Below are 15,809 nucleotides of genomic sequence, written 5' to 3' on the forward strand. Positions count from 1 at the left end.
ATACAAACTCCACACAGATAAGGCCATGGTCGGGAATTGAACTCATGACCCCAGTGCTGTGAGGCAGAAGTGCTAACCACTGGGCCACTGAGTTGCCCAGTATGGGTAGCCTAATAATCAGACCAGGTGAACCATTTCATCAGGGGGAGGACACTGAAGTGGAATACTTAAAAGCTATGGTTTTCATCACATAACTGTTTTGAGTTTTCACTATAATTTTGGCCGGGTTCTTCCAATGCTGAGCAATAGTCGCTTTAGAGGCAATTAAGATATGTCCAGCAACATACCTGTTGCTGAGAAATCAGGCAGATATAATTAAAGGAGGGCTAGAGAAGGCTGTGGTGTAATGGCTCTAAAACTTACTTGCTGGATTAATCCAAACACTTCATCCCATAAGGGTTTAATTTTAGGGCAAGTCCAGGAAATGAGGAAGAGGGAACTAGCAATGGAGATGGAGAAGATTATTGCAACTGAATCCAGTGGTGCATCTTGAGATATTTGTAGAAGTCAATAGACGGGATCTGGAAGCGCTCCTGAAGACAGGAGAACGTTACCAAAACAACCCTCTCAACAAGCTCTAAGACCCTAGTAGATGCGGGATGAGGGAGGCCATTGCAAAGAGGAGAGATGGGAAGAGGGAAAGAAAAAATCCTGGGTCAGTCTCACCAGCTTGCCCCAACTTGCCAGGGAATCTCTAATGCTAGGCAGGCAAGCCGGCCTGGACTTCCCCTCTACACAAAGTAAATCCTCTATCGGCAGCGGGGATACCACGTGGGTCTCTATGAAGTCCCATGATTTGCGAGGGTGGGGAGCTGTCCAGTCCTTAAACTGTTTGAGCATTGCAGATTTTTGGTAAACTTCCAGGTCAGGGGCTGCTAGACCGCTTTTTAATTTAGGGCAAAACAAACGAGACTTAGCCATTCTAGGACGCTTGCCTCTCCGCACAAACTGCAAGGCACTGCAAGAAAACTTGTTATGAATTTGGTGGGGAACCAAAGCTGGCATGGATCTGCTGGCATGAATCTGAACAAGTACAACAATTTTGGCATCATTTTGAACGAGGGCTATCCTACCAAGCCATGAGACCTCATATTCCGCACAGGAGTTAGTAAGAGTCATGAAATGATGTAACAGCGCAGTGTAGCTACATTCTATGAGGTCTTTAGGGTAGAATGAAATATGGATTCCCAGATATTTAAGAGATAAGGAGCGCCAGTGGAAATTGTAATAAGACTGGAGAGAGGGAAGCACATCCTGTGGGAGTCCCACCCCCATGGCTTCTGATTTAGTGGGATTTATTTTATAAAAATCCTCAGAGTATCTTCGGAGGACTACCTGCAGGGCGAGCAAGGAGGTCCCAGGCTTGGTCAGGAACAGCGGGACATCGTCTGCGAATAAGCAAATCTTGTGCGCATATCCCCATGCGGATGCCAGTGATAACAGGCATTGTTCTGATCTGTTCCACTAGGGGTTCCATGACTAATGCGAAAATGAGCGGATAGAGTGGGCATCACTGCCTGGTGCTGTTAGTAATTTCAAAAGGGGCTGGCAGGAACCCATTACTGAGAACTCTAGCCGAGGAACAGCTATAAAGGGTTCAAATCGGCTGAAGGAAGAAACCATGAAACCTAAACCTGCCAGGGACAGCCATCAGATAATCCAAATGTATCCTGTTGAATGACTTTTCTGCATCCACTGAGAGCAGCAGCAGGGGATGAGCCCGACTTGTATGAGTCAACAGTATATTAGGAACCAGGCGCGTGTTATCCGGAGCTTGTCTGCCAAAAATAAAGCCAACCTAGTCTTGGTTGATCAGGCTCGGCAGGATAGAGTTGGTAGTTTTGGCAATAAGCTGGATCCTTGCCAGGCTCGGGGATGGTGACAATTCTAGCCTCCACCATCTCTTTGAGTAAATAAGGATCCTCAGTGGCCTTATTAAAGAGGGTTTTGAGCATTGGACTGAGCTCTGTCTGGAAGGAAAGATAAGATTATTTATGAGGCCATCTGGGCCCAGCGCCTCGTTTAGCTTAAGGGATTTTATTGCCCCTCGGACTTCATCCTCCATTCAGGCAGAGCACAGGCCAGCCACCGTATCAGAAGCAAGAGATGGGATCTGAAGTTATTTAGTAAATCAGCTATAACGGTGGGAAAGGGATGAGGTTGGGAGTGGTCCAGGTGTAGGTTATAAAGCTGTGCATAGTAAGTGGCAAACTGGTCAGTGATATCCAGCAGATTTTAGATACTAGCTCTCCCGGGGCCTGGCAAGAACCTTGATACGATTAATGGCTTCCCTCTACATGTACAAGCCAGACTTTAGTCGCTCTATTGTAAAACTTCTGATTTAACCGGGCTACAGAATGATTTAATTTTTCACTGAGGTCAACCAAGGACGCTTTATTGGCATGGGCAGAGGGGCTCCAGAGCGATAATCTGAGCCTCATACAATTCAAGCACCTCCAATTGGGTGCGTCTAATTCTGGCCACAGCTTGTATGGCACACCAATGGTTATATTCTGAGGTGTCCTCCGGAGTATTAGTCTGCAAGTGAGATTACAAAGCTACACTCAGCAGCCGTTTACCAATGTCATTTAACAGGACATACTCAGACAGGTGGCAAGGGCTCGGGGGGAAAGAATCTCTAGCAGCTGCTTTCAAGCACCAGGTTAATGGGGCATGGTCCGACCATGTGATAGACAAAAAAGCAGCATTGGCAACCTGCTGAAGATACCATTTGTCAGACAGTAAGAGGAGGAGTTGTGGACAGGAGAAAAGAATGTATAGTCCCATTCACCCTCTTGTTTCGCTCTCCAAACATCATGCAAGTTATGCTGTAGTTAACCATACAAACAGCAACAACAGAAACCAATTACTTAGAAGGTAACCGCAACATAAACATTTGTATTCAAAACATTACTATCAATATATATCAATATGAAAGGAGAACAGAATAGACTAAAGTAGGTTTTAAATCCCATACCTGTATCCCGGAGGCATAAGGGACAGAGCCAATGCGAGACAGACATTAATGTGCCTCAGGAGAGAGAGGCAGAGTGAAGTAAAGTCAGGCTTATTAAAAGGTTGCTCTATTTTATAGACAGATCATGGCTTTGTAATGCAGACCCCACAACACACACACACACACACACGTGCAGTCTAATCACTGTTGGTGACAAAATTCAGCCTCAGATCCAGGGCCGGCGGACGCGGTAAGCTAGGTAAGCAAAATTGGGGGGGGGGGGGGGGGGAAGGGGGGTAAGCCGAAGAGGTGCCTTCCACCATCTGTCTTCCTTGCTGTTCACCGGCCCTGCTACAAAAATTTAAAACAAAAAATAAATAAATCCCCTTGCTGCAGGAGAAACAATGAGGAGCTGGGGGAAGTGTTGCAGGGGAGAAACAGTGTGGAGGGGGAAGTGTGGAGGGGCAGAAACAGTGACCGGGGTGGTGCAGGGGAGAAACGGTGAGGAGGGGGGGTGCTGCAGGAGAGAAACAGTGAGGAGGCGTGGTGCTGCAGGGGAGAAACAGGAAGGGGGGGTGCTGCAGGGGTGAAACTGTGTGTGTGGGGGGGTGATGCTGCATGAGTGAAACCGTGAGGAGGGGGGGTGATGCTGTAGGGGTGAAACCATGAGGATGGTGGGGTGATGTTGCAGGGGTGAAACCAAGAGGAGGGGAGGTGATACTGCAGGAGTGAAACAGTGTGTAGGGGGTGATGCTGCAGGGGTGAAGCAGTGTGTGTGGGGGAGTGATGCTGCAGGGGTGAAACCATGAGGAGGGTGGGGTGATGCTGCAGGGGTGAAGGGGTGAAACCGAGAGGAGGGGAGGTGATGCTGCAGGAATGAATCAGTGTGTGTGGGGGAGTGATGCTGCAGGGGTGAAACAGTGTGTGTGGGGGGGTGATGCTGAAGGGGTGAAACAGTGTGTGGGGGGGTGATGCTGCAGGGGTGAAACAGTGTGTGGGTGGGTGATGCTGCAGGGGTGAAACAGTGTGTGGGGGGGGGTGATACTGCAGGGGTGAAACAGTGTGTGTGGAGGGGTGATGCTGCAGGGGTGAAACAGTGTGGGGGGTGATGCTGCACCAGGAGTGGAACAATGTGTGGGGGGTAATGCTGCAAGGGTGAGACAGTGTGTGGAGGGTGATGCTGCAGAGGTGAAACAGTGAGCAGCAGGGGGGGGGGCTTGCAGGGGTTAAACAGTGAGGGAGCGATGCCGCAGGGGTGAAACAGTGGGGAGGTGATGCTTGAGGGCACAGTGTGGGGATGCTGCTGCAGGGTGAAACAGTAAGGGGGGGAAGGTGCTGCAGGGGTGAAACAGGGGGGGACCTGCAGGGGTGAAACATGGGCCGGTTGATGAAGGAGGTCACAGTGTGATGAAGGGGGGATTTTTTTCTCTTCTATACTTCTCACCAAATTAATTTGCTAAAAATGTAAAATTTTATTGCAAAGAATACATATTGTTCATTTACATTATTAATAGAACAATAAATGTACGCTGTTTAATGTACTTACTTGTATTACTCTCTTTATGAAAATTTATAATATGATTTCTATTAAAAGAAGAAAAGCATTATTGAATAAACAAATTATTTATAAAAGAGGAGGGCACAAACTTATTTTTGCAGGGGGCGCCAGACATGCTAGCATCGACCTTACTCAGATCTCTTAAAGAAACCAGAAGGAATTACATATCATTCCATTAGTCTCACACTAACCCCCAGTACACTGGACAATAGACCTGTTTTTTTTGGGACCCATCACCACCAGGGGTGTAACTAGACATTTGCAGAGCCCTTAGCAAAATTTTGTTAGGGGTCCCCATGTACCAATAAATGGTGAAAGAGATATATAGATATCTAATATATAAATGCTTAGTGGCGTCTGTCTGTCTGTGTGTGTGTGTGTGTGTGTGTGTGTGTGAAAAAAAAAAACCAAGTTGCAGCGCCACCTGCTGGGCAGAGTTATACACTGACCTACTAAATTCTTAGTGTGTGTGGGGAAAAAAAATCAAAAAGGGCTGAAATTTGGTAGGGCTCAAACTCATTTTCGTGAGGTAATTTTACCTCATGAACACACATGTGTAGAGGCGTGCGTTAGTGTGTGTGTGTGTGTGTGTGTGTGTGTGTGTGTAAAAAACTATTTTCTCAGAAAGGGCTCATCCAATTGACCTGAAATTTGGTATACTGACATTATTTGACAAAAAAATTAGAATAGTCAAGTCAGTTAACTTCCATCATCCCCCCTTCCCCCCGTGGGAGGGGTAGTAAAGACTAGATTTACAAGTTGAGGGGTCAAACTCATTTTCGTGAGGTAATTTTACCTCATGAACACACATTAAAAAGGCCACTTGCGTCGGGAACTAACGCTCTTCCCCTGAGGAGGCCTGGGCTAGGTCCAAATGCATGACAAGAACCTTTTTAACACCTTAAGTAGCTTGATTTGACTAGAATGCATGAGTATCATGCACGGGTTAACTTGTATATATATATATATATATATATATATATATATATATATATAAAGTTAACCCGTGCATGATACTCATGCATTCCAGTCAAATCAAGCTACTTAAGGTATTAAAAAGGTTCTTGTCATGCATTTGGGGCTAGGCAAGGCCTCCTAAGGGGAAGAGCGTTACTTCCCGACGTAAGCACCCTTTTTTAACGTGGTTTTGTCCACATGTCACCACCTTATCATTCTTCTCCATCACCTCATCCTTCATCTTCATCGCCACATCCTTAATCTCCATCCTCTTACTGTTCTAAAACCTCTCAATACACAACGTTTCTGCTAAACACCTTATCGCTGTGCTCAATCAGTCTTCCCTGAAGGGCAGTATTCATAACCTGCACTTTCACATCACTGCTTCTCCGTACTCGTGAAAATGCGACATAAAATTGTCCATGACCAAACACAGGCTCTGGTAAATAAATACCCACACGGTCAAGAGTTTGAGCCCTTAACTGGTAAATTTAACCTTTACTACCCCTCCCATGTGGGGAAGGGGGGATAATGGAAGTTAACTAACTTCATTATTATAATTTTTTTGTCAAATAATGTCAGTATACCAAATTTCAGGTCAATTGGATGAGCCCTTTCTGAGAAAATAGTTTTTTCCACACACTAACACACGTCGCTAGGCTTATATATATAAGATATATATATATATAGCTAACATATAAAAGCCTAGCGGCGTGTGCTAGTGTGTGTGTGTGTGTGTGTGTGTGAAAAAAACTATTTTCTCAGAAAGGGCTCATCCAATTGACCTGAAATTTGGTATACTGACATTATTTGACAAAAAAATTATAATAGTGAAGTTAGTTAACTTCCATCATCCCCCCTTCCCCACATGGGAGGGGTAGTAAAGGCTAAATTTACGAGTTGAGGGCTCAAACTCATTTTCGTGAGGTAATTTTACCTCATGAACACACATGCTGTGTTAGTGTGTGTGTGTGTGTCTGTGGAAAAAACTACCGGGTGACAGAGTGCTTAAGCTGCAGCGCCACCTGCTGGGTGGAGTTATATACTACACTGACCTACTAAATTCTTAGCATTATCTAATATATAAAAGCCTAGCGGCGTGTGTGTGTGGCGATGAAGATGACAAGAACCTTTTTAACACCTTAAGTAGCTTGATTTGACTAGAATGCATGAGTATCAGGCAGGGGTTAACTTGTATATATATATATATAGGGAAAGCAAGCCCCTCTCAGCTGTGGGCCCCATAGTAAATGCACCTCTGGTATTTACGCAATTGAGCATACTGCTGACTGCATTTTGTTGGATAGTTCACAGACCTCTACCAATGAGTGTATACAGATCTCCTGACACTTTGACTGATGACCGGTCAGCGTCATCTACCATTCAGTATACTAGGAGCTGTCTTCTGAGTATAGCTCTTGCCTATAAACATAATTTCTATTGCCATCATTTCTATCCCATACAACTTTAGTTCTTTTATTTCGATCACAATGATACAAATTGCAAAATAAATTATGTTTATAAGCAGCAGCTATCAAGTATAGACTTTCCAGTTTCATACAAATGCTACAAGGCAATCACGGCATTCACAAATTATTTTTCTAATTAAATGCAGCTCTTCATTAGTATGTAAAATTGCCGTCTACCTTTTGACCTTCAGTAATTTCCATGTTACAGTGGAAACGCTGCTTGTAAAATAGAGAAAAGATCTATTCATTTGTCTAATAGATATGTAGAGGAGTTATTGAAGCAGGTGGCATACAGAGCACAGAAATATGAAGTTAAAGGCATATTTATGAAGTTTTCCTAGTCAAAGTTTCAAGGTCTTACACTGGATAATGCTTCATAAGGATGGGCACTCCAAAAACAGACTGGTAGGTTAATTGGCTGCTATCAAAATTGACCTTAGTCTCTCTGTCTGTCTGTGTGTGTGTGTGTGTGTGTGTGTGTGTATGTTAGGGAATTTAGACTGTAAGCTCCAAAGGGGCAGGGAGTGATGTGAATGAGTTCTCTGTACAGCGCTGCGGAATCAGTGGCGCTATATAAATAAATGGTGATGATGATGATGGTGGGCAAACGAAAAAGTGCGAAATTTGCAATCAGCACATTTATTAGTTCTATCAAATACTTAAATGCACAGGCAAATCATTGTGATCCCAAGCCGTGCACTTTTAAAACACGCTGACTGATGCAGATTATAGTGTCATTAGTGCCATTATACAAATGCCTGAAAAGTACACTGTGACATCAACTGATGTATATGGTTAAATGCACTGACTGACACATCCATGCAATTTATTGTGTATAACACAAGTGGAGTATTGGTGATTTTTTTGTCACATCTGAAAGGGAATCAGTGCTTGCACATTCAAACAAACTGTTTAGTTATTTTTAGAGCAAGAAGTGAAAATGTGTGAGAGGATATAAAGGGTCAAGGGGTTCACAACATGGTAATAAACATAATGAAATTCATCAAAGTGTTGTTAAAATGCCTTTCCAAGAGAAGAATAAATGTATTAAAAGTTGAAAAAAAAATCTATTTTTATGGGGATGATGAAGAGCCAGCCAATTCTGCAACTATGAACTTCTAAAAGTGAATCAACAATAGACAAAACCCAAACTACCCCTCCCCATTCAAGATTGACAAGAGCAGTAAGTGCGCCGTGTAAAAAAATTCAATGTGCCATGATAGGTATAAGATTAGATTGATTTGGCACAAAATAAATATTCAGCAACAAGTAGAAACTAGACAAAATGCTTACTAAGATATGTTGATTAGGAGGTCATATTCAACACACAAAGCTGCTGAGGTGCAATAGTGACGTTATTTTTGCACTGGCTCATTTTGCACTGGCTCATTTTGCACTGGCTCATTTTGCACTGGCTCATTTTGCACTGGCGTACCTAGTTTACAACCAAAGTGCATGAGTTTATAAGAAAGATGATGGCTCTTGCACCAGCTGATTGGATGAGTTTGGCAGAGCAAAGGCGATCCTTGCTAAGTGCAGACTAGATGCATGGAGGTGCCTAGTTTTGTGGACCCATGCAAAAATGAGATTTCATATTATGAGAGAGATTTCTAAAAATGCTATGAGCTTATGCTTATGACCGTTCCTTGCTTTGTGGAACGATAAAAAGTTATGTCCACCCAGCAAGTACATTTGAATTTTGAAAACTGTATAAGGCAAATCATGATTCTCTAAGGTAAATTGCAGATTTGCTGGGATAATCCATGATTTGTGAGATTCGTATACACATGAATTTCCGAATATCAGTATGACATAATTGATAGTGTCATGGTTTCTCTCACTGTCCTATCCTATTTGCTGAACTGTGAAACAAAGCTTTTGAAGTTTGTGCCTCAAGTTCTTTTTAATCCAACAGGTCACTGACACATCTGCTAAATAGGTGTCATATCTAGGCTGCTCTCATAGGACCTTATAGCCAGAGGCGGAACTAGCAAGTTGTAGGCAAAGAAGCGTGGAGGAGGGAACCAGGGCTTACAGCTTGCTACTTCCCTGTGCAGTGGGCCCCATTATCTCCATGGGCCCCAGTGCACCGAACCTGCTGCACCAATGGTAGTTCCACCTCTGCTTATAGCAGAGTGACTCCGGATAAACCATACAAGGAGGCATGTCATTATTTTCTGTTCCAGGGCCATACCTTTGTCAGTGGTAGTAGGTATTGTCAGATGAGTTTCAGATATGAGTCCAGAAAAAGGGTTCCATAGTGCTTTCATGGCAGGTTCATTAATCCTTACACCGATGAAGTTAGTGATTGATAGTTTGTTATTTCTACTGATATAAGTGACAATCTTTGCTATATTTGAATACGCTAGTCAAAATGGTATGGATATATAAATGATATAGGTAAAATAACTTTCTGGATAATGTGTTTCTTCACAGAAAATGAAAATGACCTTGCTGCAATGAAGGACAGGTTGCTAAATGCTGATGAGAAAAACCGAAATTTGGTGAGGGATCTGAATGACACATTTGGAAAACTTTCTGCTATACCCAATGGTATGTGACTATAAAACAACAAAATTATAAACTCAACTTATTACCTATCCCGTAAATAAGAATCCCTAAAAATGTTGGCGATAAAACAAAAGAGGAGACCTGACAGTAATACAGCTAACAGGCAAACAAACACAATACTTGTTAAGTGCCTCTAGAAGTATTAATCCTAAAATGATAACATTTTAGCTGTATTATATATGTGTATATTCCAGGGAAGTACTAAATTCAGCAGCATTATATCAGAGGAAAATGTCATTGAAATGCATAAGGAAATAGACATTTCTCAATTCAAGGAAGGATAATGGTAACATTCAATTGGCCAGACATGTTCTTGTATCCCCTCTCAGTCTTTGCTTGACATACATTTTTCTGTAATAGATACAATGGTGAAGATTCAGGCCGCAAAAGACAAAGCCAAGCAAGCAAATGATACTGCAAACGATGTTCTTGCACGCATCAAAGATCTTAATCTGAATCTCCTGGGGTTGAAACAGAACTACAGCGCACTAAAAGAAGACGTAGCTAAAACCAATGCAGTTGCAAAAGATCCAGTTGAAAATGGTAAGTCACAAATATGTCACCTCTTTATTCATCTACAAACTCTTTACCAGGTTTTCCAAATTACATTTTATTGAATATTGTAAAAAAGCAAGGCAAAGGAATTGTAACAGATGCATAAAAATACAGATACAGAAACAGAATGAAAGAATTGTGTGGTGTGCAGATATGCAATAATTGAAAACGTCTAAGACAAGCTAATAAAATACCAAATAGCATAAAAGATACTCTATTGTATATACAAAATAGAATTTTTTTTTAGTTTTTTTTAAAAAAAAAGAAGCAACCTATAAGCACACAACAGTGGAACTGATTAAAAGTTCACCAACTGTAAAATTTATATTTTTACAGTAATTTAACACAGTAAACATGGGGATTATTTCAAATCCCTGGCGTGGAGTTAGAGATGACTTTTTGAAAAAGGATTTCATTGTGTTATTCCTATGTATAAAACAAAAAAATATTCAACTTTTTCAAAAGTCAAACTTGTTTATGGCTAAAAAAAACCTTACAATTAGTGTAATTGATGAAATTTTAGCACTGCAATGTTAATGCTGCCTTTTAGATTACTTTTACGCAAGAAACCTTTCGCCTGTTTGGGCCAGTACTTTAAATGGGTAAGAGTGCAGTCAGTAGTTTCTACGGAGCAAGTATAGAAATCAATGGGGGTTAATGTACCTTCAAAAATATAATGCTAATGTAGTATACTTTGTATTGAAATTAATATAACATGTGTTCTCCTTATTTAACTTATTATTTATAAATCATGGAATGAAGCTTTCATAGCAAATCCATTTGTTTCTTATCTTTGCCTCCCACACACTGTTAGGCACATGGTCATCACTATTCTACCTCGTGCAGATATTAAGCTATATATGGATGTTACTTCTGATTGAATTATAAACATTAAAAAAACATGTTCTGGCCATTATATAGTGAATGGGATAATGTTTTGAGTCCTTATAAATAGGCCCCATAGTGTTACTGTTGGTGTCACAATTTACACCAGCCTAAATTATTATGCTCCACTATTATTATCCCAAAGTAGAGCTTGGGGCTTACAGTGACAGTTGTGATAAGTCTTAAGGCATCAACTTGATTGAAAGCTGGTAATTAATTAAGTGTCATAATGTCCCCCTATGCCACCTTGTCATACATTCTTCTACATCATTTTTTTTGGGCTCTACATACTATACACATACTAACAGGGATCAATATGCTATGAATAGATTATAAAAAAGAAAAGTATGAAAAAATATAATAGATATATTTTTTTCTGTATTCTCATCCAGAGAAATTCTACATTTTAACTGCAAACCGAATTAATTCAGTATTCTTCAGTATTCTTCTTTATTAAATAAGAGAAATTATTCTAGGAATCTTGCAGGCTAGAAAACTACCATGCTCAGAGTTTTGACATATAATACATTGAAAATTATGAATTCAGCTACAATCCTTCCAATTTTTGGCCTACATTTTCTTGCAATATATAACATACAACTATCTTTTTTATTATATGACTTTCATGATGTTAACCTAAATATAGTATGTAAATTACTTCATTTTCTTTCAGGGAATTAAAACCAATGTTACTAATAGTCTATCATAATGGACATTTAACAATTGATCATCTAACATTTCAACAACCCTTTGGCTCATTTGGCCTATCTCTCATTATAGAATTTAGGTGACCAAAATGGATACGGATACTGTTCCTCTGCACTTTGGCTAAACAGCACAGCCTGCTCATAAAGGGCCATCTTAAAATAGCTATAGCAGCCATTGCTTTTAAGACATTTTTTAAAAAGGATTTTTTGAGACCCTCAAGCATATACAGAGGCATAAAGAAAAGCAAAAAAACAAAACAAAAACAAAAAAAACCCCAACCACAGTACAAGCAATAAATCTGCGTAATACAAAGCAGTTACTGACTATGACAGTGGGTCTCAAACTTTCTCAGTTCGAGGCACCCTTAGGGTCTCCATATTTTTCAAGGCACCTCTAAGCCCAAATAATTACCAAGTAGTCCTCCACCTTGCTTACAACTGGCCTTGGCCACGGCACCCTGTGATATATCGCACAGTTTGGGAACCACTGGACTAAGAGATACAGGAGATAACTTTAAACGTATTACGGTCACATGTGCTTGTAAGACATTTGAAATATTTGGAAAGCTAGCAAATAGATACCCATCACAGGTTGATGGACTGATATCATCATCATCATCATCATCACCATTTATTTATATAGCGCCACTGATTCCGCAGCGCTGTACAGAGAACTCGTTCACATCAGTCCCTACCCCATTTCCCTAACACACACACAGACTAGGGTCAATTAACCAATTAACTTACCAGTATGTTTTTGGAGTATGGGAGGAAACCAGAGCACCCGGAGGAAACCCACGCAAACACAGGGAGAACATACAAACTCCACACAGATAAGGCCATGGTTGGGAATTGAACTCATGACCCCAGCACTGTGAGGCAGAAGTGCTAACCACTTAGCTACCGTGCTATATGTAACCTTCCCTGCCATGGTTGTGTATTTGGTGGTGACCTGAATGCTGGTCCTAAAGAACATTAAAGTAAAGGCTACTGTTATTGAGTTGTTATCTCCATAATGTTTTGTCCTGTTATTTGGCAGATGTGTACCATTATCTAATTAAGGACATGTGTAAAAGCACCTGACTCAGGCTTCAGCTGTCAGTGGATAATGGATGGGTAGCAGAGTCGTATTAAGGCTTGGGGGGGCCCATTGCACTTAAGACAAGGGGGGCGCTATAGTCTAAAATTCTGAAAATAGAAGCACAGTGTTATCACTCATGAGAGAGAGTAAATAATATCTAGGTAGTAGTGAAACCACATAAAAATAATCATTAACCATCTGATCAGTTAATTCTCTCATCCTCAGTCATTAACCTCCTTGCAACCATTAAATATCTCATATCATTATAACCTCTTCATCATATCAAGCTCCCAATCACTAATTATCCCATATATTATAATTAACCCCCTTATTAACCCTCTCATCACCCCCCTCATAATTATTTAACACCTTCAGCCTCATCATAACAAACCCTTTAAAATCATTAACTCCATCATCCCCATCATTAAATAACCCATCATTAATTAACATCATTAAATAATTTCAATCACATTCATTAACCCTCCTTATTACTTCCCTCAGTGTCATAAAAAAATTCCCTTCATAGTAATTAACTCCATTAAGAGCAGGAAAGAGCTCACAATCATCATCCTCAGTATTAACTTCCCTCAATTATATTTATTCCTGACAGCAATAATAATCAGCAATTACTGAAGGCACTTCTGAAGGACACTCCTAAAAGTGTTCCGCGGGTTCCATACTCCTGGCTTGTACATTGTTCCAGAGCAGATTGCTCTCCCCTTTACAGGCTGACTTCCTCTCTAGCGCTCACCTGGAGAAGTGATCTCCACCGGATCCAATTGGGACCCACCATGTTAGAAGAAACCAGCAGTAAGGGACCAACTCTCCCTGTGGCCCTGCTAGCCAAATCTAAAGGCCAGAAATTTCTGGTGGCTGCAAAATGCTTTGAAGCTTATTTGGAATGTGCAGGGGCAGATTGGAAATATTAAGTGACCCTAGACAATATTCTTAAAGTAGCCTCGTGGAAGCTGTGGCCAAATTGTCAGTAGGCAGGGTTAAATCAACAGGAGACAGGGCACAAATGTGGGTGCCTCCATGCAGCAGGATATGAGAGTGACCAGCAAATAAAGGGTGTAGCTATTGCATCCTCAAACCACTGGCCCTTGAAACACAGTGGCAACACTGTGCGCACCACTGTTTGGTGCATGTAGCTCACCCTTCAAGCATAGCAGCATGAAGAGGGACATACCTTCTGACTTTTCCTACAGATGGAACAAAGTCCAAACTCTGCGAGACATTCACATCACAATTGAGACAGTTGGCAGACAGTCTGTCTCCTACCTGTTCTTGCAGCTTTCACTATCTGCTGGTGTCTAAAGCTCAGTTGTTGCTTGAACGGATCCTGGAATGTTTGGCCTTGATTGAAAAAAGAATAGGTATATGAAATATGAAAAGCTAGCAATGAGTGAACACTCTAGGTCTCTAGATGCTATTCACCTCCTGAAAAGCTGAGCAACTAATAAACACACTAGTCCCCCCAACCAGCTCCAAAATGATATCAATAGCATTCACATTTAACAAATATGCCTATCTTTCCTAATAATTCCCAGCTTTACATTATTAGCACTCTTACTATATCAATAATTACCCCCAACAATGCATCATTAACAACCCCATTAATCAATAAATACCTCCCCACATATACACACTACTTCAATGCCAACCCAACACACACTATAGCAATCAACAATACCTCCACATTACGGCAATCCCCACCCCTACATTACAGCTAATCCCTCCCCCACACTGCAGCTATATACCCCACCATTCACATTACAGCAGTATGGTATACAGCCCCCCCGCCAGTAGAGCGACACTACTACTACCACTCCACATTACAGCAATCGTTTATACCACATTACAGTAACACCTATCCACATTTTAGTTACAACTTTCACCCATCCACATTACAGTAATACCTCCCTAAATTACAGAATCACCGCCCCCCTTGAATCACCGCCCCCCTTCCCCATAAATCTCTACATTATAGCAATATCCAAGCCCTCTACATTGGCACCCAGACGCCCAGGTATTCCTATGTCTGAAATTAACAACATTTTCGTCTCAGAAAGGCCAATTCTTCTTAATACAGGAAAAGTGGTTTACAAAATGCTGCCATCATCATAATTTTACCTCTCCTTTCATGTTAGACTTAATTAATAAAATAAAATAACAGACAGTGCTCTGTTATTAAACCCACATTAAGCCTGTAATAAATACAAAATAATAGTATAGATGTATATACGTAGAAAGGTGGCAGGATTCAAATACTCCAGGGGGTATATTTACTAAACCGTATATAAAGGGGCAATGCCAGGTTCCGGCGCCTAACCCTAACCCTTAGATTAAATTGTACAGTTGCCGGGTCCTAGAATTACAACTTAAATACGGAAATCCATATGTAACTATATTACATGACATAAATGTGAGACGCCGGCATTTCCTGTATTCGTAAATCTATAGCAGGCGAGTCGTAGTTCTTCTGTGTCTCATTTATAGTAAGTCTACATTTTATTCATGTTGCACTGATACTATTCGAAATTCATTTGTGTATGTATTACCTGTCGCAATAACCAGCATTGTAATAACGAGTACCACCGGACAGATCAGTCTTAGGCTGATCTGCCTGGCATCTGTAAAACCCAGGCAAAGCCAGGGAGAGCATACATACTCAACACAGGTAGAGCCCTGGACAGAATTGAACCCATGACTCTAGTACTGTGAGGCAGCGATGATAACCACTGTGCCACCGTGCTGCCTCTTATGTAACTGCTTGAAAACTAGTCACACACATTCTCTGTAAAGTTAAATTCATTACTTCTGAATAAAACCATAGCTGATATCCAAAATAATGAATATCTTCTAAAGGTTTCCACAATTTTGGGATTAACTTGCCCCATAATGGTGAATCCAAGCTGGCTAGGAGATGTTCATAAGCTGTCATTTTGTATCTAATGATAGAGAGTAGGAGGGTGAGACTCATGTGGTGGGTTGCAGATGGAATGGTAACAAATAACAATTTGTTTTCCTTTTTAGTACAGTGTATTATGTTCTATTTGATATAAACTTT

General features: G+C 41.1%; 1 protein-coding gene across 4 annotated transcripts in view; it reads left to right on the top strand.

The window, feature by feature from the left end:
- Positions 1-15,809, top strand: part of LAMA2 (laminin subunit alpha 2) — a 711,555-nt gene that overhangs the window by 597,041 nt on the left and 98,705 nt on the right. For all 4 annotated transcript variants that reach the window (XM_075203053.1, XM_075203052.1, XM_075203054.1 and 1 more), the window contains 2 exons: positions 9,377-9,493; positions 9,872-10,054. In XM_075203053.1, the coding sequence (XP_075059154.1) occupies positions 9,377-9,493; positions 9,872-10,054 (300 nt within the window). The remainder of the gene's footprint in view (positions 1-9,376; positions 9,494-9,871; positions 10,055-15,809) is intronic.

Source organism: Mixophyes fleayi, chromosome 3 (genome assembly GCF_038048845.1).
Source record: "Mixophyes fleayi isolate aMixFle1 chromosome 3, aMixFle1.hap1, whole genome shotgun sequence".
NCBI lineage: Eukaryota > Metazoa > Chordata > Amphibia > Anura > Limnodynastidae > Mixophyes > Mixophyes fleayi.